Source organism: Aquarana catesbeiana, linkage group LG02, assembly GCF_042186555.1.
Source record: "Aquarana catesbeiana isolate 2022-GZ linkage group LG02, ASM4218655v1, whole genome shotgun sequence".
Classification (NCBI taxonomy): Eukaryota; Metazoa; Chordata; class Amphibia; order Anura; family Ranidae; genus Aquarana; species Aquarana catesbeiana.
In genome coordinates, this window is record NC_133325.1 from 705,150,762 (window position 1) to 705,171,296 (window position 20,535).

The following is a 20,535-nucleotide window of genomic DNA, read 5'->3' on the forward strand; positions in this document are numbered from 1 at the left end:
TTCTTTCAATAATATTCCATCCCTGACTGACTGCTTGATTTTTGTGTAATTTTATGCACTTTTCCATTTCAGGTCGCTGTGACTGTATCATTTCAGAAGTGAAACAGTGTGAATTACTTCCATTATTACGGAATCACACTGTCCCCTTCAGTAATCATCCAGTTTAGCTCTTCGCCCCAGGTGACTTGGGGTATTTTCAGGTGCTCATAGGGGGTGTTTATATTGGGGGAGGGAGGGATCTACCCCACTGCATGATTCATCCCTTCCTTATTATTTTGTGAGAATTTTTGAATCACCGACCTAACTTTTGGGGAATTTTTTCCATAGGAGGTTTTATCCCTTTGGGAACATCGTTTGCTATTTTACCATGAAGTTTGGACATTCATGTTGGTATCTTTTGTATCTTTGCTCTTTTTTCAGTTAATAAAACATTTGTAGAATAACTCTTCAGGGTGTGTGTTTATATCATTCTGTTTTTTTATTTTTTCTTGTTCTCTGCCAGATCCCATAACAATTGGACATGGAAAGCTTGAACTATATGTGTTTTTCCATAACATTTATACTATTGATTTTGAAAAAATGTTTGGTATTTGTTTTACTTGCTGTAGGCAATATTCTATTTTAGCCGTCCTGATTGCTCCCTTGCATTTTCTGTTGCATTCCTTGTGTATCTGGAATGTCGAGTGTATCCCTTCTACTTTGTACTTTTTAAAGGCCTGTTTTATTTGTTTTTTTCACTAGAATTTTGCAACATAGGTTTTCATTTTGTTCTTTTATGCTTGTTACCCTAATGGAACACAATAGCCAATGCACTTTAATTTATCTTTAAAAACACTTCCCCCTGCTTACATACTTTTTGTTGCAAATATTTGATCCCATTGAGTATTGGGTAGTAAGGCTCTCAGCTTACTGAAGCTAGCTTTTTTGAAATGTAGAGTTCTTGTCACACCAACATGTTTCTGCTTCATTTATTTTTATGTAAATGTAATTACACCATGATCACTATTAAGTCTCTAACTTGCACATCAGTAATCAGCTTTGTTTTGTTTGAAGTGGAATAGATCCAGCAGAGCATTTTTCCTTGTTGGGGCTTCCACAATCTGTTCCATTAAATTTTCTGGCAACACATTTAAGGAAATGGCAATCCTTTGTAGACTGTGCAGTTTCATTTGCCAAGTCTATATCAGGATAATTAAAAATCACCCATATTAATAATATCACCTTGCTTCCCCGCCATTTATATCTGTAAAAGGAGCTGGGACTCCTCCTCATCCTTTATGTAAGGGGGCGTATAACATACTCCCAGAGGTAATTTAATATTTGCTGCACTCTTATGGAGCTCCAACCAATCTGCACCATCACAGTTCTCCTTAGTGATATCTCTCAAACTCTTCCTAGATCACTCTTCACATACACATACCTCTCCAATTCTTGTGCAGATTCTGTCTCTCCAAAATCGAGTATACCCCCTCGATATTTGCAGCCCAGTGGTGTGCAGCTTCAAACCAGGTTTCTGATATTCCAATGAGATCAAAGTGCCCCTCGAATAACAGAAGTTCTAGCTCTATCCATTTTTTTGCCAGACTTCTTGCATTTTTGAAACTTTTAATTTGTATTAGCATTTTTTATTCTTTTTATTACTAATTTTTGAGCTATAATTTGATGCCACGTCTCTTTTTGTATATGGGTTTCTTTCTACAAACTAAAATCATACATTTACCTTTTAACTACAATGTCCCAGTGTGAATGGGCTTGCCTCTATATTATTATTATTATTATACAGGATTTATATAGCGCCGACAGTTTACGCAGCGCTTTACAACATTAGGGCAGACAGTACAAGTACAATACAATTCAATACATGACTGTTAGAGGCTCCTTTGCGGCCCGAACCCTTGTAAAAGATTCACTACACACTATGGGGAGAAGCAGAGTTTTGGAAAGAAGGAGTTAAAGATCTAGTGCCTAATCATTTATATTTAGTGGGGACTACGAAGCACAAATACATTAAACACAAAGCTCTAAAACCCAGCTGCTGCCACAGAAATAGTTCTAAAGTTAGGGTACTAAACAATCATTATTTGCAAAGTTTACTGTAAGAGAAGCTGCCCAACGTATCTGACTACACATTCCAATATGCACCAGTTTGACATTGCACTTTATCATCTAACAAATACACCCCCCCCCTCCATCCTATACCACTATTAGTAGGCATAAGGATGCTTATCATGAGGGGTGTGGCTGTTCCTCATCAATGGCAGCATAGAAAACTGGAGTGGGAGCACAAGGTTAAAAACAAAACACTTACGCTGGTAAAGGCCTTTAAAGTGAGTCAAGAACTAAGCTCAGCTGGATTTGAAAAAACAGATTTACATAATTCAGTGAACCTTAGGCAGCCCATGCTGAAGAGAATGCCCTAAGCCAGGTACATGTGAGCATCAGCTATTATCTAGTGCTGAAAACACTGCATTGCCTTCTGCACCAATTTCTGCATTGTATGCCCAAAAGTAATCAATGCAATAAGCCGATATTTTCAGTGCAAGTGTAGATACCCCATTTAATACAGTTATATAATCATTAAAGCGGTAGTAAAGTCCACTTTGTGATTTTTACCTACAGGTAAGCCTATAATTAGGCTTACCTGTAGGTAAAATGAATATCTCCTAAACCAGCACAGTGAACTTGATGCAGCCGTTGATGTCAACAGCGCATGCGCTCTGAAGGTCCGACATACCGTGCCTTCACCTTCAGAGCACTGTGCCGGAACCGAGGGCTACCACGCAAATGCGCGGGAGTGACATCATTGCAGATTCGGCCACTCACACAGCCGGAGTCTGCGACCCTGGAAGAAAGATTGCAGGGAAGATGGAAGCCCTGTCAGCGGTGATAGCGCGCCACTGGAGGGCTTTATTCTAAGGGAAGTATTTCATAATGTGCTAGTATGTAATGCAAACGAGCACATTATGCAATTGTCTCTACAGGGGAATTTTTTTTCTTAATGCGGCGTTTTACAACCGCTTTAAAAATGCCTTAAAAATTGTATTTTAAAAAGTACCACAATTTGCCTTTGTACAAGCCCCCTGTAATCCTTTGCAAATCAGCATGCAGGCCGGGAGAGAGAAGGCCAGCTCCTTTAGCCAAATCAGACTTTACTGCATTGCACAGTGCTGTGAATCACACATGAAGTTTGCTAGCTGTAATAAAGAACACAAAAAAAGAATCTCACCAGCTGTTCCTTCTCTATTCAATAACCAAGCTGTATTGCTTTGACTGCAGTGGAGAAAATTTAATAGACATAACTTTGTATAACTTGCAAGAGGGGGAGTCTGGATAAAAATCAGGACAGAATTACATTCTTTTTTGGTAGGTAGATTAGTTTACATACACTATATTACCAAAAGTATTGGGATGCCTATCTTTACACGCACATGAACTTTAATGGCACCCCAGTCTTCGCCTGTAAAGTTCAATATTGAGTTGGCCCACCCTTTGCAGCTATACAAGCTTCAACTCTTCTGGGAAGGCTGTCCACAAGGTTTAGGAGTGTGTCTATGGGGATGTTTGACCATTCTTCCAGAAGTGCATTTGTGAGGGCGGGCACTGATGTGGACAAGAAGGCCTGGCTCGCAGTCCCCACTCTAATTCACCCCAAAAGTGTTCTATTGGGTTGAGGTCAGGACTCTCTGCAGTCCATTCAAGTTCCTCCACCCCAATATCGCTCATCCAGGTCTTTATGGACTTTGCTTTGTGCACTGGTCCAAATCATTTGGTGGAGGGGGGATTATGACGTGGGGTTGTTTTTCAAGGGTTGGGCTTGGCCCCTTAGCTCCAGTGAAGGAAACTCTTAAGGAGTCAGTATACCAAGACATTTTGGACAATTTCATGCTCCCAACTTTGGGGGAACAGTTTGGGGATGGCCCTTTTCTGTTCAAACATGACTGCGCACCAGTGCATGAACAAGGTCTATAAAAGACATGGATGAACGGGTTTAGGGTGGAGGAATTGGACTGGCCTGCAGAGTCCTGACTTCAACCTGATAGAATACCTTTGGGATGAATTAGAGTGGAGACTGCGAGCCAGGCCTTCTCGTCCACATCAGTGCCTGATCTCACAAATGCGCTTCTGGAAGAATGGTCAAACATTCCCATAGACACACTCCTAAACCTTGTGGACAGCCTTTCCAGAAGAACTGAAGCTGTAATAGTTGCAAAGGGTGGGCCAACTCAACATTGAACCCTTCGAACTAAGACTGGGATGCCATTAAACTTCATGTGCGTGTAAAGGCATGTGTCCCAATACTTTTGGTAATATAGTATATGTGTGTATGTAACTGTTTGGCTACACTTGCCTTTTAAGCTGATTGGAAGAAAGTGATGATGGCAGACAATTAGAATATTCTGCACCGGACAAAAACCTCCACTTTCTCTAGCCCTGTGCCTTATTTTTAAAATGGTTGTAAACCGTCACAAGCACCCAGTGAATTACCTAGCAATAGGTGATGTACAGAAATGAAAAAAATCCTCCTAAATAAGTTGTAGCTGTGTATCTGCAGCGATTTCTTCTGTAGATCTTATTGAAAATGCACAGATGAAAGAACTAAAGAGAAACCTCGCATTCGGACCAAAGTCATGCAGGACCCTTTTTTTGGTCCGCACCAGAATCGCATTAATTGGGCGTTCACACTCATGCGATCCGTTTCTTGTCCGAATTGACAGTTCGCACTGCGATATGCAAACTGAACTGGGGTGTCATTAACTTTGTATTGACACCCGCAGCGGCTCGCATAGGGCAGTGTGAACTGCCTGCGAGTTGTATGCGGAGCGGGGACCCGCACTGGATTCACACGGGTTTTCGCATCGCAGCAGTGTGAACCAAGCCTCAGAGCTTTAGAGAAAGGCAATTACACAATATAGAAGGATGTGCTTTTTCATATTTTATGTCTGAGGTTTACAACCACTTTAAATTATAATGAAGATAATCCTAAGGAGAATTGTGGGTAATTTTAAAGTCTATTTTTACTTGCCGAATCTGAAAGTGGCTGAAATTGAAAATGTGTTTGGATACACTAAATGGAACAAGAAAAGGTGGTTATTGATCTTGCCAGTATTCTGCTAATTTAGATTTATATCACTTCTTTAAGGCCCCTTTCACACTGAGGCGGTTTGCAGGCGTTATTGCGTTAAAAATAGCGCCTGCAAACCGCCCCTAAACAGCCTCCGCTGTTTGTTCAGTGTGAAAGCCCGAGGGCTTTCACACTGAAGTGGTGCGCTGGCAGGAGAAGAAAAAATCTCCTGTCAGCCGCATCTTTGGAGCGGTGAAGGAGCGGTGTATTCACCGCTCCTAAACCACTCCTGCCCATTGAAATCAATGGGACAGCGCGGCTATACCGCGGTAATACCGAGGCTATAGCCACGCTATACGAGGGGTTTTAACCCTTTTTCGGCCGCCAGCGGGGGGTTAAAACCGCACCGCTAGCGGCCGAATACCGCGGTAAAACAGTGCTAAAAATAGCGCTGTTTTACCGCCGACGCCCCCTACCGCCCCAGTGTGAAAGGGGCCTTAATCTCCCATATGTTTAAACATTTTGTTAGCACTATGCCCTTCCATGTGCTTCCCTGTGTCAAATTCTATAACAATACAATGAAGCCAAGTCTAACATTTGACTGATTACAATGCATCTCCATATACGCACACACAAAGTAAAACATTTAACCAACTCTGGAGGAATGTCCTTGAGGCATTGTCCTTTTTATAAATATATTACCTCCACTTCAAACAGCAGAAGGAAAAAAAAAAAATCATCACTTTATCTTCACTAAAAACCCAGGAGGATTCCAAATGCAAATTCCCATTATCTGAAGAACAACCTTTCCTAATGAAACTGCTGCAATGAAAACCATGTTTTATCTCCTTTGCATGCGATATCACATTTGCTTATTACTATGCGGGGGAGATCGCTGGCTAAAGAAAGTGCACATGGATGCAGATTACAAAAATAGCCATTGCTCTGGTTTTTCAGGAAGAGAACAAAAAAGTTAATTTTACCACTCCAGCAAAAGCCTTTTTTCGACAATATTATACGCAGTTACAGGAGGATACAGGTTGGACAACACAAGTAAGTTAGTTTTTTTTTTCAAAAGGAAACCATTTTATAGCTAGATACAAAGAAATGACAAGCTTCTTTTTTTTTTTTTTTTTTTTTTTTTTAAGTTTAATGTGTATTTATTTTGGTAAAGGTTTTAAATTTTAGATTTTGCTGCGTGTGACACCAGTAAAAAGTGACTGCACAGCTATATTAAAGATACTTTGAAGGCAAGCACAATTTGTTAATAAAGTGTTCTTTGATGTGGGACCACAGAGGAAATCCTGGCTTCTCAAATACTTTAGCACATCAAAGTCACATACAATTCTTCGCAAAATAGGTTCAACATCTATAGGGTTAAAGGACAATCAACAGAAATTAAGACAAAATCTGCTGCAAATTAAAAAAAAAAAAAAAAACTACTAAAGAAAAAATGTTTTTTTGGTTACCTTCAGTTAATAGAGAAGTCGGGGGTTTTTTTTTTTTTTAAATCATACTTACCTATGGATGCAGCATCAGTTTGATGTTGGATCTGACCCCCACAGGCTCTAAGACTGAGAACCGAGCGACCAAACACAGCTGACCGCTCTGTTCTCAGTGTACCATAAGCAGAGAGCTAGTGACTGTCAGTCACCACTATCTGCTCTGCCCCTTCAGCGCTCACTGGAGCGCTGAGCTGTGAAGGGGCGGGAGCGGCTGGCTCAGGCTCTCGGGAGCTCGCTGAGAGACTGAGCCAGGTGCCGGTCCAGGGATCTGGGTGGATCCCGACTATATGGTTGCGATCTTTCCCCAGCCTGGACTGGCTCTGTGATGTCAGCCAAACGAGCTTGGGCTGTGCTTCTCCTTTCATTCTTAGAAACTTTACTAAACACTCGGTAAAACCCATCAGTCCTGCAAAAATGACAGAATGGGGGGCAAAATATGTACGTCTCTTTATGAACAGGAGGATTTTATCACAGTACATAGACACTATAGAAAAGCCACAAGTATAAGTGACTGCATATATTTTTAGGAATAAACCAATCTGTTCCTAAAATGTATACTAATTTGTCAATGATTAGGCTGCCTAGAAGGCTGAATATTCCTTTAAATCTGATGATTTATGGGTAGAGACTCAACATACCCTTCCTTCAAATTTGTATTTAAAAGATGTAATTTTAGCAACAATTACAGCCTTGAGTCTGTGTGGATAAGTATATACCATATCTGCTTTCCATATCTGGACACTACAGTTTCTTCCTATTCCTCTTTGCAATACTGATCCAGCTGTGTCAGGTTGCAAGGGATACCCAAGTGAACAGCCTAGTTCAAGCCCTGCAACAAAATTATCTATAAAAGATGAAGAGCTTGACTCTGAAGTTTATTGGAAATTTCCCTAGATTTTGCTATATTCATTCTACCCGCTACAGGGTTTTCAGTGACTGCTGCAGAGAAACAACCTCACAACATGATGTTATCACCTTGCATTAAAAGGATAAGTTCACCTTTTAAAAATAAATAAATATATGCATTTGCTTTTTATTTTCTTCCAGGAGCCTGGAAAGCATTGCACCAGTCATCAGCAGATTGCTGATGCCATGCAGGTCTCCTGCAGACTGTCAGTGTAAGCTGTCTGCCCCAGGCAATTTTACAGTGACGGGAAGAATCCATGAACTACCACACGCTCAACAGTGCCATAGTAGTTCAGTGAGAACTACAAGATGACAACTGCAAAGGCTGTCGGTAGTTGTAGTCCAGTTATTCACAGAATCTCAGCCACTGAAGGCTTTAACTCCATCACAGAGGTATTAGCAATCGCCCAAGGAGGGGAATATTGGGGTAGGCCACGAAAAGACCTTGCTCCGCACCTTCTAGTGAACAGCCTTTTCTGTGCACATTTATAGCTATAGCCTACGCTTTCCATTTTTTAAAAACTGCACTCCAAGGGATTTGCAATGTCATGGAAACTATTGAGTTTTTATCCCGACTTGCGATTTTCAGTAGCCCTTTCAAGCTTAAAGTGATCTTTTATCTTCATGACGTAGGCTATACCAGGATACCGACTCACTCGAAAACCCTTTAATTTCCAAAGTCATATACCTGAGTAGTAATTGGCTGTGATGGATTTAGGTGTGTCATAATAAGAGGAATGTATACGTCTGCAATTGGCTATGTAGTGTTTTTCATGCAATACATACTCCTCAAAGGCGATTAGAATTTATTACAAGAAGTCTGTATTTACTTTGATGTTAAAATGATAAAAATAATAAATCCACTGTGATTTAATCTTCTGTAAAAGTTAAAAATGAAAAACTTCCAAGGGGTGAATACTTTTTATAGGCCCTGTCATTGTATCAGATGTATCAGCAGATTGATGAAATAACAGGTATAATACATATATTCAAAAAATTATCTGGGAGTGTTCAGAATATAACCATAAACTGGCGTAAGACAAATATGGCAGAGCTCCGATTCACTAATTTAAATGCTTCATAGGAGGCTTGATGTTGAATTGGAAAAGCTTGGAATATACAGTATACTGTATACCATACAGCACTCATGAGTCAGTGACTTATGCCCCGTACACACGGTCGGACTTTGTTCGGACATTCCGACAACAAAATCCTAGTATTTTTTCCGACGGATGTTGGCTCAAACTTGTCTTGCATACACACGGTCACACAAAGTTGTCGGAAAATCCGATCGTTTTAAACGCGGTGACGTAAAACATGTACGTCGGGACTATAAACGGGGCAGTGGCCAATAGCTTTCATCTCTTTATTTATTCTGAGCATGCGTGGCACTTTGTCCGTCGGATTTGTGTACACACGATCGGAATTTCCGACAACGGATTTTGTTGTCGGAAAATTTTATCTCCTGCTCTCCAACTTTGTGTGTCGGAAAATCCGATGGAAAATGTCCGATGGAGCCCACACACGGTCGGAATTTCCGACAACACGCTCCGATCGGACATTTTCCATCGGAAAATCCGACCGTGTGTACGGGGCATTAGACTGCAGTAAGGGGGTAACACCAATGCACAATATTTTCACCTCTTCCCATTTTCTTTTGGTTTTTATCATGCCTTCTAAATGAATAAATAATTTCAGAAAATCAGTATCTGCATAAGATGTTTGGGTGGACTATAACTGTTGCATGGCAGGGCAGCCAAGCTCTCTAAAGGTAAGATCTGGCATTGAAAAATACCCATTATGCAATGTGCGTTTTCTTTCATATTTGACAGATGTTTTTACATACAATCCAGCTTTGCAGACAGTAGACGACTATTATTAGTCTCATAGATACCGGTATATTACCTTTGCTAAAATCTTTCGGTTTCCAGTCTACCCTATTATAACCACCAATAGGTTTTACTTTAGAGAGAGCAGAAAACATTCCCATGGTTGTAAATGTTTATCCCATGGTGTTATTAAAAGAACACTTTACATATATATTTGATTGTGATTATAGAATGTAAATAAATTGATGTGTGATGATGGAAAAAAAAATATATATATTTTAATATATATACACACATTGTCACGCGTGACTGTCAAATCAAACATGACTTCTGTGCAAGCCTTAAAAAGCAAAAAACTCTTGGTTCCAGGGACTGGATTACACCTTTACATGACATGTGCGTACAGTATGTATGCATTGTATGGCAATCAATTTCTACATAATTGTATTGTTATACAAATCTGTTGCTGGGGAGTCATTTACTATCCCCTGCCCTTTCTTCTCAATTGTATTTTCACTGAAATGCAATACACATTCAACCAAAAAGCAGAACTACATAGGTATCAGAAAAACTTTATTGATGTAAAGCCAGTTTCGTCATCTAGGCATCCCTGCCTAACAGCATAGCAAGAGCCCCCGACCTCTTCTGCAGCAACAACGCTTTTATCAAAAAGACAAAACACTGGACAATTAGAAAGCATCAGCACCCTTACATCATCCCTGGGCTCACTTTGCTTTCATCTTCTATCACAGCCTTCAAAATTTCCACTCGCCTGCTTGCATTTGGTGAGTGGAAATTTACTGAATACGAGTGGAGAGGGGCAGATGAGCGCCCAGCTCTCCAGCTGCCTGAATAACAGGAGTGAGGCTGCCGGCACTCTTATCATTCCGAGTAGCACACAGTGCAGGCTGCGATGGCTGCTGGAGGGAGGATTTTGCTCCCCCCTCCCACTAGCTTTGGGACTGGCAGCTCCAGGCTCTTGCTGCTTGTTGTGTGGGCAGGATGGGGATGCAGCAATCTTCTGAGATCCCGCCAGCCCAGCTGCCTGAACCACTCACCAGCCTGAACCGTCCTGCCACCCGCTCACCTGCCTGAAATGCACGCTCGACTGCCCAGTGCCCACCTGCTGGAGCCACCCGCCTGTCCAACCACCCACCTGCACTCCTGGAAGAGGGAGATGTGAGCTTACCATTGATTGACATACAATGTGTGAGGTAAGCTCAGCTGACTGTACTTGTTTCATTGCTCCAGCACCATAGTACTAGAGGAATGGGACTGGAACAGGCTGAAATTGAGGAAGGGGTTAACATTGCCATGTCCACCAATGAAGGTGGGGGATAGGGGTCAGTGACAGTGAAAATTAACCCCTCCCCCACATGCATCGGTCTTAAAGGCGGTAAATGTTAACCTTCTCTTCCCCCACCCCACCTTACATTGGTCCTCACGGCAGAGACATTTTAACCCACCACCCCCTTCTGCATTTGTGGTAATGTCAGTGAAAGTTAACCCCCTCTCCCCACATTGGTGGTCAGTGGCATTGAAGTAACCCCTCCCATGACCCCCAATGTGAGGGAGGGTGTTACTAATACTGATACCTGTGCTAGCAGTTATTAATGCGTCCATTGACATCAATGCTGGGGATTATTAATACGCCCACTGACTCCAGTGCTAGGAGTTACTAATGCGTCCTCTGATACCAGTGTTGGGGATTATTATGGTGCCCACTGACATGAATGCTGGGGGTTATTAACACATCCTCTGATACCTGTGTTGGAGGTTATTATGGTGTCCACCGACACCAATGCTGGGAGATATTATGGCGTTCACTGGCACCAATGCTGGGAGGTATTATGGAGTAAACTGGCACCAATGCTGGGAGGTATTATGGAGCATACTGGCACCAATGCTGGGACGTATTATGGCATAAACATGCACCAATGCTGGGAGGTATTATGGTGTCCACTGACACCATTGCTGGGAGTTATAATTACAGTCACTGACCTCTGTGTTTGGGGGGTAATTCTAATTCGTGTTTAGGGGTGGAATTAGGGATGTGGCAGGGAGTAGCAACTGGTGACGAGTAACTCTTAAGGCCTGGCTAGTAGCTCAGGACTTGAAATTTTGAGCCCTGTTCTAGCAGCATGTTTACTGCACATACCCATGCATTAGAACCCAAATGGCTAAGAATGCTGCCCCTCCTGTCCCAGTTTAATCCCATTCTGTGCAGGGATTATATTGTGCCAATCTAAAAATGTAAACGTATTTACAGTAGTTGAGTTTAAAAACACAACTTTTTAAATAATACCCGCAATAAATGTTTTTTTTTTTAATCAACATCTGGAGTTCAGCTTTAGAGTAATAACTTGGACTGTGTACCCACTGAAAATTTAGTGTAATAAAATGATGCAACTTACTACATTACTAAGTCCGCACTCAGCCATATCAAAGACAACGGTTAGGAGTTTGCCTGGCTCCCTCTTGGCATACCGCTCCAGCCAAAAAGCTACACATTTCTTCTTATCTTCATTTGTCTTGGCATCTCGAACATGAAGCTTTACTCTGAGCCAGACTACAAAATCAAAAGGAAATATATTAGCCGCTTTAACAAAAAGAGAACAAGACAGGTATGTATTGGAATCTAAAGACTCAGAATGCGCTAAAATATCCATCACGGCTAATTTTTGAGCCATTTCTTAAAGCAGAACTCTATTCTCTCAATCAGCATTAACCATTTTAATCCTTATGCTGCTAGCCTTAGTAAATAGATTATATATATTTTTATTTTTTTATATTTCTTAAGTTGCTTCCTGGTTTTTGGCCTAGGCCAAAATATCATGTGTCCCAGGAGTCTTCATGGACTCTCAGCTAAGCACACCTGCCTGCATGCATGCTAAGGGCACATGGATTCCAGGAAGTAAATGTTAAATGAATCATCTGCCCTTACTCAAGATAATCACAGCTAGAAATGCTAGGGGGTGATTTTTCAAAGTGATTCTCAACAAAAAGCATGGAGACATGGATGGATGGGTGAGTTTGCGTTGCATATTATTAATGTAACCCCAAGTTGTTCAACGGGCAGTTGGATAAATCTACAAGGTAATTACTAAACCATGTTAAAGTGGACCCGAACGCAAAAGTGAAAATTGTGTTTTCAGGAACTAGAAATAGTAATTGCTACTGAAACTGAACTTTTTGGCCATCAAAGAAACCGCTATGTCTGACGCAAACCCAACACATCACATCACCCAAAGAACACCATCCCCACAGTGAAACATGGTGGTGGCAGCATCATGCTGTGAGGGATGTTTTTTCAGCAGTCGGGACTGGGAAACTGGTCGGAGTTGAGGGAAAGATGGATGGTGCTTAATACAGGGATATTCAAATATATTTAAAAAAAATTGCATTTGAAAGGCCGCTGCGCAAATACAGTGTGACATAAAATATTACAACAACCACCATTTTATTCTCTAGGGCAGTGATGGCAAACCTTGGCACCCCAGATGTTTTGGAACTACAATTCCCATGATGCTCATGCACTCAGTGTAGTTGAGTATCATGGGAAAGTTCCAAAACATCTGGAGTGCCAAGGTTCGTCATCACTGCTCTAGGGTGTCTACTAAAAAAATATATATAATGTTTGGGGGTTCCAAGTAATTTTCTAGCAAAAAAAAAAAAATGATTTGAACTTGAAACCAAACAAATGTCAGAAAAAGGTTTAGTGTTTAAGTGGTTAAACTTTTGTCACTTACACACAAAGTCTATTCCATTGACAAATTGTTATAATGTTTATACTTAAGTTCAACTGATAAAGAATGTTTTGTTTCTTGGCAGACTGCCCAGTTTTCTCTTCCTTTCTTTTGATGGCTGTGGCTTCAAAAGAGCAGAGAGAATTATTTGCATAGAAAGAATTGTGAAACACTTTAGTAAAGATCGCGATAACTATTCTTGATGATTAATTGTGCAGCTCAAGTATGACATGTTTGCTATTTAAAAAAAAAAAAAAACAAACCTTTACAAGCACTTTAAAGATTGCTGTTCACAAGCGCAAAACATCCAACTTGAAGGAGCTGGAGCAGTTTGGCAAGGAGGAATGGGCAAAAATCCCAGTGGTAAGATGTGGCAAGCTCATAGAGATTTATCCAAAGCGACTTGGAGCTGTGATAGCTGCAAAAGGTGGCTCTACAAAGTATTGACTTTAGGGGGGTGAATAGCTATGCACATTGACTTTTTTTTATTTTGTCCTATGTGTTGTTTGCTTCACAATTAAAAAAAAATCATCCTCAAAGTTGTGGGCATGTTCTGTAAATTAAATGATGCAAATCCTCCAACAATCCATGTTAATTCCAGGTTGTGAGGCAACAAAACACGAAAAATGCCAAGGGGGTGGGGGGGGGATACTTTTGCAAGACACTGTATATCTGCAGTGTGTAATCCAAGGCACTGCTGTCTAACTGCTAGTCTCAGGAGATTTGGAGTTAGATTTGGTGAGGTTACCATTGTTTACTGTTATTCTTACAGGAAGCTCTGACATGAGGAAGCAAAGCCCTGCTTCGACCAAGATGGCTGCCTCTACAGATCCTTGTGATAAAGCCATTACTGGTGAAATGCATTAAGGATCCTTGTGATAAAGCCATTACTGGTGAAATGCATTAAGGAACGGTGACCTCTGGGGAGCTACATCATATTACCAGCTGTACAATGGATAGCTCAAAAAAGTATTCCAGAGAATGAGATGTTGGTGTATGATTCTTCATTCAGCAATGCCACAACAAAGACACAGTGTAAAACAAGGCATGGTAAATCAGTATTAGGGAAAAACTGCAGGAAAACCACAGTCAATACTGGTGACTAGTCTTTTGCCTTCTGATTGTCTTTTCTGGGTAGTTCTTCCAGACATTAGTTCCACTTTAATGGTGCTCGCTGGCTCTTCATTCATGCTGTCTGGCTTTTGAAATCTGGACTTATTTTGTAATTACTAGCTTTGGTTTAACCTCTCAGAATGCAGTTGAGTACTATACACTTTTATAGACCTTCAACTTATCATTTTTAGATGCAGCTTGATGTACCTTCGGCAGTACAGTTAATGCATAGATTCAGCCAGTATATTCATTCTTTCAGTTTACAAAAAACGAGGGGAAAGGGGATTGGGACTTTGAATGAATGAAGCACGTAGGCATAAAGAATTCAGTTTATTATATAAATTAACATACAAACGCATAATCATGAGTAAGTGTATATCCAATACAATTCTAATAACCGGTACAATTCATAAAAATGTATATCTATACATACAATGTAGACGGGTTGCCACATGATTTCCTCTTTCAGTTTACAAGCAATTAATAAGATGTCTAGACCAGATTTATGTGAGCTGAGAAGTGCATGACACTACACAGTTGAAATTTGAACTCATAAAAACAGTCTTTCTTCTAATAATTAAAAGAAGCACCGGCATTTCAGAGAAGATTCAAACGGGATATTATCATTTTAATGTGAGCATAAGAAAGAAAACAGATAATGTGTTACATTGAGCAAGATTTCACATGACTGACTGCTGGACAACAAAGAACTGATAGAAGAAGGAGGCCTAGCCTAGTCATGAGACTATTGTTTATTCCAGAACAGAGTGCTGTAATGAAACTTCACACGACTTCTGCACTAAGTGAAACATTAGCATATTAATCTTCAGAAGATTATATACAAGGGAAATAACAAAAAAGCAGTATTGAAGCAACACTGGTTAGGCCGAAAAGAAGTGTGCCTGTTTACAGACCTTGGATTTTAATGGAACACAAAGTGTGGCCCTGATATGCTATAGGTTCAACAATGAGTTATTCATTATATCTCAATCACGACACAAAGCACAAAGTAAAATGCAACAAGACCTCCAACTTCTTGCGTCAACTAGAACCAAGCACAGAGTGCAGTTGTGATGGAAGCAACAATTCTGTACAATGGCCATCTGTGTGCTTACCAGGTAAACACTGTTATGAATCAAGGACTTTGGTTTATTCAAGAGATAAAGTGCATATTTGAGCATTTACGTTTTTTTTTTTTTACTGTATTAAATATAAAGATTGTAGATTAATCTAGAGGGAGTCCCCGGTGCCTAAAGCCTGGTACACACTATAAATGTTTTTTTTTTGTATAACCCAGCGGGCAGAACAAAAAAAAAACAAAAAAAAAACAAAAAAAAAAAACAAAAATACAAAGGAGCTTACCCTACCCCACCCCCTATGTTTACATGCATAGGACATGGTAACAAAGCCAAGTGTCTCAACTATGCACAATAACATAGGAACTTGGGTGCAGAAAAAAGGGCAGCAGGTGCTCTGGACTGATGAGTGAAAATTTGAAATATTTGGCTGTAGAGCTTGTTACATTGTTGGAGAGCAGTACAATAATGAGTCTCTGCAGGCAACAGTAAAGCATGGTGGAGGTTTCTTGGAAGTTAGGGGCTGCATTTCTGCAAATGGAGTTGGAGATTTGGTCAGGATCAATGATGTCCTCAACGCTGAGAAATACAGGCAGATATTTATCCATCATGCCATACCATCAGGGAGGCATGTGTTAGCCCCTAATTTTTTATACAACAGCACAACAACCCCAAGCATACAGCCAAGGTCATTAAGAACCATCTTCAGTGTAAAGAACAAGGAGTCCTGGAAGTGATGGTTTGGCCCCCACAGAGCTCTGATCTCAACAACATTGCGTCTGTCTGGGATTACATTAAGAGACAGAAAGATTTGAGGCAGCCTACATCCACAGAAGATCTGTTGTTAGTTCCCCAAGATGTTTGGAACAACCTGGCTGCCGATTACCTTCAAAATCTGTCTGCAAGTGTACCTAGAAGCATTGAAGAATTGATGCTGTTTTGAAGGCAAAGGGTGGTCACACCAAATATTGATTTGAATTTCCCTTCTGTTCATTTACTTTTCATTTTGTTAATAAAAATAAATTAACACTGCAATTTCTGTAAGCATTCTTCATTTACAGCAATTTTTCACACCTGCCTAAAACTTTTGCACAGTACTGTATAATAGTTTTTTTAGATTCAAAAATAGGATTTTTATCCTACAGCTTACCTGTAAAATCCTTTTCTTGGAGTACATCATGGGACACAGAACACCATAGTAATCACTATATGGGTATATAGGCACCTTCAGGTGATGGACACTGGTATACCCAATACAGGAAGTTCACTCCCTATATAACCCCTCCTCCTTCCAGGTGTACCTCAGTTTTTGTAGCAAAGCAATATATCTAAACCCCAAAAAGAGGGGTCTGTGTCCCATAATGTACTCTAAGAAAAGGATTTTACAGGTAAGCGGTTATAAAAATCCTATTTTCTTTACATCATGGGACACAGAGTACCATAGTAATCACTATGTGGGACGTCCCATAGCAATGCTATTTGAGGGGAGGGAGAGACAACCCGTAGGGCACCCCCAGACTTGAGGACTTATACTGCTGCCTGCAGCACACTGCGCCCGAAGGCGATATACTCATGCCTCCTTACATCCACCTGATAAAATATGGTGAATGTATGTACTGAAGACCAAGTTGCGGCCTTACAGATCTGAGCCATGGAGGCCTGGTGACGCACTGCCCAAGAAGCACTAACCACCCTGGTGGAGTGCGCTTTGACTTGAAAAGGTGGAATTTTACACCTTAAGTCCGAATTATAACCTACCAAATCCACTTAGTGACAGTGGATTTTGACGCTGCCTGTCCTTTCTTAGGACCTTCGGGCAGAACAAATAAGACATCAGTCTTCCGAATCTGAGCAGTCATCTTTAAATAGACATGGACCGCTCTCACCACATCAAGACAATGTAGTGACTTTTATTCCCTGGAACATGGTTTCGGAAAAAACAATGGAGGACAATATTTTGGTTCAGGTGAAAACTTTTGGCAAAAAATCTGGACGAGGGCGCAACACCACTCTGTCCTCATGAATAATCAAGTATGGCTCTTTACAAGAAAGAGCAGCCAATTCTGAAACCCTCCTTGCTGAGAATATAGCAACCAAGAACACCAACTTCCTTGTCAGAAGGACTAAGGGAATATGTTGTATCGGTTCAAATGACTGTTTTTTTAACAATGACAAAACTAAGTTCAAGTCCCAAGGGTTCAAAGGTGATCTAACTGGCGGATTAATACACATCACCCCTTGCATAAAACCCCAGACTAAAGAATGTGTAGCAAGTGGTCTTTGAAATAAGACCGATATAGCTGAGACTTGGCCCTTAATAGTACTCAAGGCCAACTTCATCTCTATCCCTAATTGTAGAAAAGCAAGAATTCTGCCTATGATATATCTCCGAGGGTGCCAACCCTTGGATTCACACCAGGAAACGTAAGCCCTCCAGACTCTATAATATATAGTTCTGGAAGCTGGCTTCCTTGCATTAAATCAAGGTAGAGACAACTGACCAAGCAAAGCCCACGTTTCTCCAGAATGTGGGTTTCAATAGCCAAGCCGTTAAATTTATCGTTTGTAAGGTAGGATGGAATATCGGCCCCTGTGAGAGTAGGTCTGGCCGTAGTGAAAGGGACCACGGATCCTCCACTGCCATCTTTACGATTTCTGCATACCATGACCTTCAGGGCCATGCTGGTGCTACCAGAATTACTGGCTTTCTTTCCAGCCTGATCCTGCAAAGAAGTTGAGGCAGTAACTGAATAGGGAAAAAAAAATCTAATTTAGTGAAAACTGACCCCGTGGGGTCACCACGCATCTGTCTCACATGCGAGTGGATCCCTTGTCCTTGACATAAAAGTTGACCAACTACATGTTGAACCTGGACGCCAAGAGATCTATGTCCGAGATCCACCATGCATGGCATATAGCCAGGAAGATTCCGGGGTGAAGGGACCACTCCCCCGGGAACAACTGCTGGTGACTCACGTAGTCTGCCTGCCAATTCTCTATTCCCGGAATGAAGACTGCCGATAGGCAAGGAACATCCCTTTCTGCCCAAGCTAGAATATGGCCCCCCACTCTCTGAGCTGCGTGACCCCTTGGTGATTTGATATAGGCCACAGCTGTGGCATTGTCGGATTGGATCCTGACAGGAGAATTCCCTAACCTGAATGTTCAGGGCTTCAGAGTCAGATGCACTGCCCGAATCTCTAGGATGTTGATGGGCAAAGCCTTTTCGGTTCTGGACCACTGTCCCTGGACAGTTGTCTTTTCCAGTACTGCTCCCCAACCTGAAAGGTTGGCATCTGTCGTTACCACTTTCCAGTAACTGGTATGAAGGTTTTTTTCCTTCTGCAGATTCCCAGATACCGAGCACCAACTGAGGCTCTGGAACACCTTTGGGGACAGCCGCATTGGCAAATCTAGAGCTTGAACCGTTTTGTTCCAAGCAGACAGGATATAGTTTTGAAACAGTCCCGAATGGAACTGGGCATAGGGAACCGCTTCGAATGAAGCCACCATCTTTCCTAACAACCTCGACCTGACCATCTGCACCAGCTCTCTTATGGCGTTGATCTTGCCTGAGGCAAGAACGCCTTCTTCTGGGCTGTGTCTATGATCAGACCCAAGTACTCCAGCCTTTCTAGCGGTTTTAAAGGAAGACTTCTCTAATTTGAGAATTCAACCCAGCAGGAAATATAGGGACATGCAGATATGTATCCCTGATGTCGATAGACGCCAGAAGTTCTCCTCCTTGTAGGATAGAAACTACTGACCTGATCGACTCCATGCGAAAGGAGCAAATTTAGATTCTTTAGATCTAGAATGGGTTTGACATCTCCATTCGGTTTTGGTACTGTAAAGAGGTTTGAATAAAACCCCAAACCTTGCTCTTCTGCGGGGATCTGAATGATCACCCCTTGAGCCAGTAATCAGCTAATGCCCGAAACAGAGATTGCTTTTTCCCTGGATCTTTGGGAACGTTTGATCTCAGAAAACGAGGCGGTGGAAACTCCTGAAATTCTAGTTTGTATCCTAGAGACACCGTGGAGATGACCCATCTGTCCTGATTACCTCTTGCCAGACTTCTGAGTATTGCAGAAGTCTTCCCCCCACTCTGGTGAGGGGGGCGCTTTTTCATAATGAGGCTTTATAATTCTGCTTTGCAGATTTACGGCCCCAGGTCTTCTGTGCCTGGGCCTGACCATGAGGCTTTCCTCTAGAGTCTGACGGTGGAGGCCGTCAGCACTGCCTAGAGGTGGATGCCCCTGGCGCAGGGGAAAGAGTCAGTTTAAATGAAGGATGTTTACATTTTCTTTTGACTGGCAAGAGTATTCTTCCTACTAGGAATTGTTTGGATGTATTTGTCCAAATCATCCCCAAATAGTCGATCTCCCATGAAAAGGGAAACTAGTCAGAAGCCTTTTGCAAGGTGCTTCGGTATATATATATATATATATATATATATATATATATATATATATATATATATATATATATATATATATTTATTTATTTATTTTTAACCACAGGGTCCTACGCATGTGTACTAGCACAAGCGCAAGGTGAATAGAGTCTTCCGTGGCCTCTATGGCAAAACATAGCACCCTTGGTAGTTCGGCCAAATCGTGGGCCTGTTGTGCAGGGACCTCCTTAAGGGCCTGTCTAACCTGGTCCTTTAGGGACTGACAGATGCCTATTGCAGTGACTGCAGGCTGAGTAACGGCCCCTGCCAAGAAAAAAATAAGGATTTTAACAGGAATTCCAACCTTTTATGTGTTGGATCTTTAAGCATTTGTGCATTGTCTACTGGCAAGTTAGACTATTATTCACACTGGAAATCGCAGCGTCAACTGCTAGTAATTCCATTTTTTTTGGTGAATTTCTCTTCCATGGGATAGAGTTTGTAAATCTCTTTGGAGGGAGAAAATGCTTATCCGGGTGATCCCATTCAGCATAAATAAGCTTTTCAAGTAATGCATGTACAGGAAACGCATAAAAAAGGCTGTGAAGGTTTTAAGGAACCTAAAGGAGAAACAGAACATTCAGCTGACTCCGTTAGAGGTAGCTTGAAAGAGGCACGAACCATCTCCGTAAGAGATTGTACCAGCAATCTCTCAGATTGCAAGGCTGAAAAAAGGTTCATCTACCGTTGTTTCCTCCGCAGAGGAGTAATCGATTTGCCTTTCCTTCTGATCGCCTGAGAGTAACACCTCATCCTCTACCCACTGTTTCCTTGTAAGGGGTCTGAGTTGGGGGAGGGGGATCTAACACGCTTCATATCCTTTTGGATTAAAGTTATTAGCG

The 20,535-nt window shown here is 41.4% G+C and overlaps 1 protein-coding gene across 1 annotated transcript in view; it reads right to left on the bottom strand.

Moving 5' to 3' along the window:
* The window catches only part of MOSPD2 (motile sperm domain containing 2), a 180,116-nt gene that overhangs the window by 76,371 nt on the left and 83,210 nt on the right, over nt 1-20,535 (bottom strand). The window contains exon 5 of the mRNA XM_073616949.1: nt 11,717-11,871. Within this exon, the coding sequence (XP_073473050.1) occupies nt 11,717-11,871 (155 nt within the window). The remainder of the gene's footprint in view (nt 1-11,716; nt 11,872-20,535) is intronic.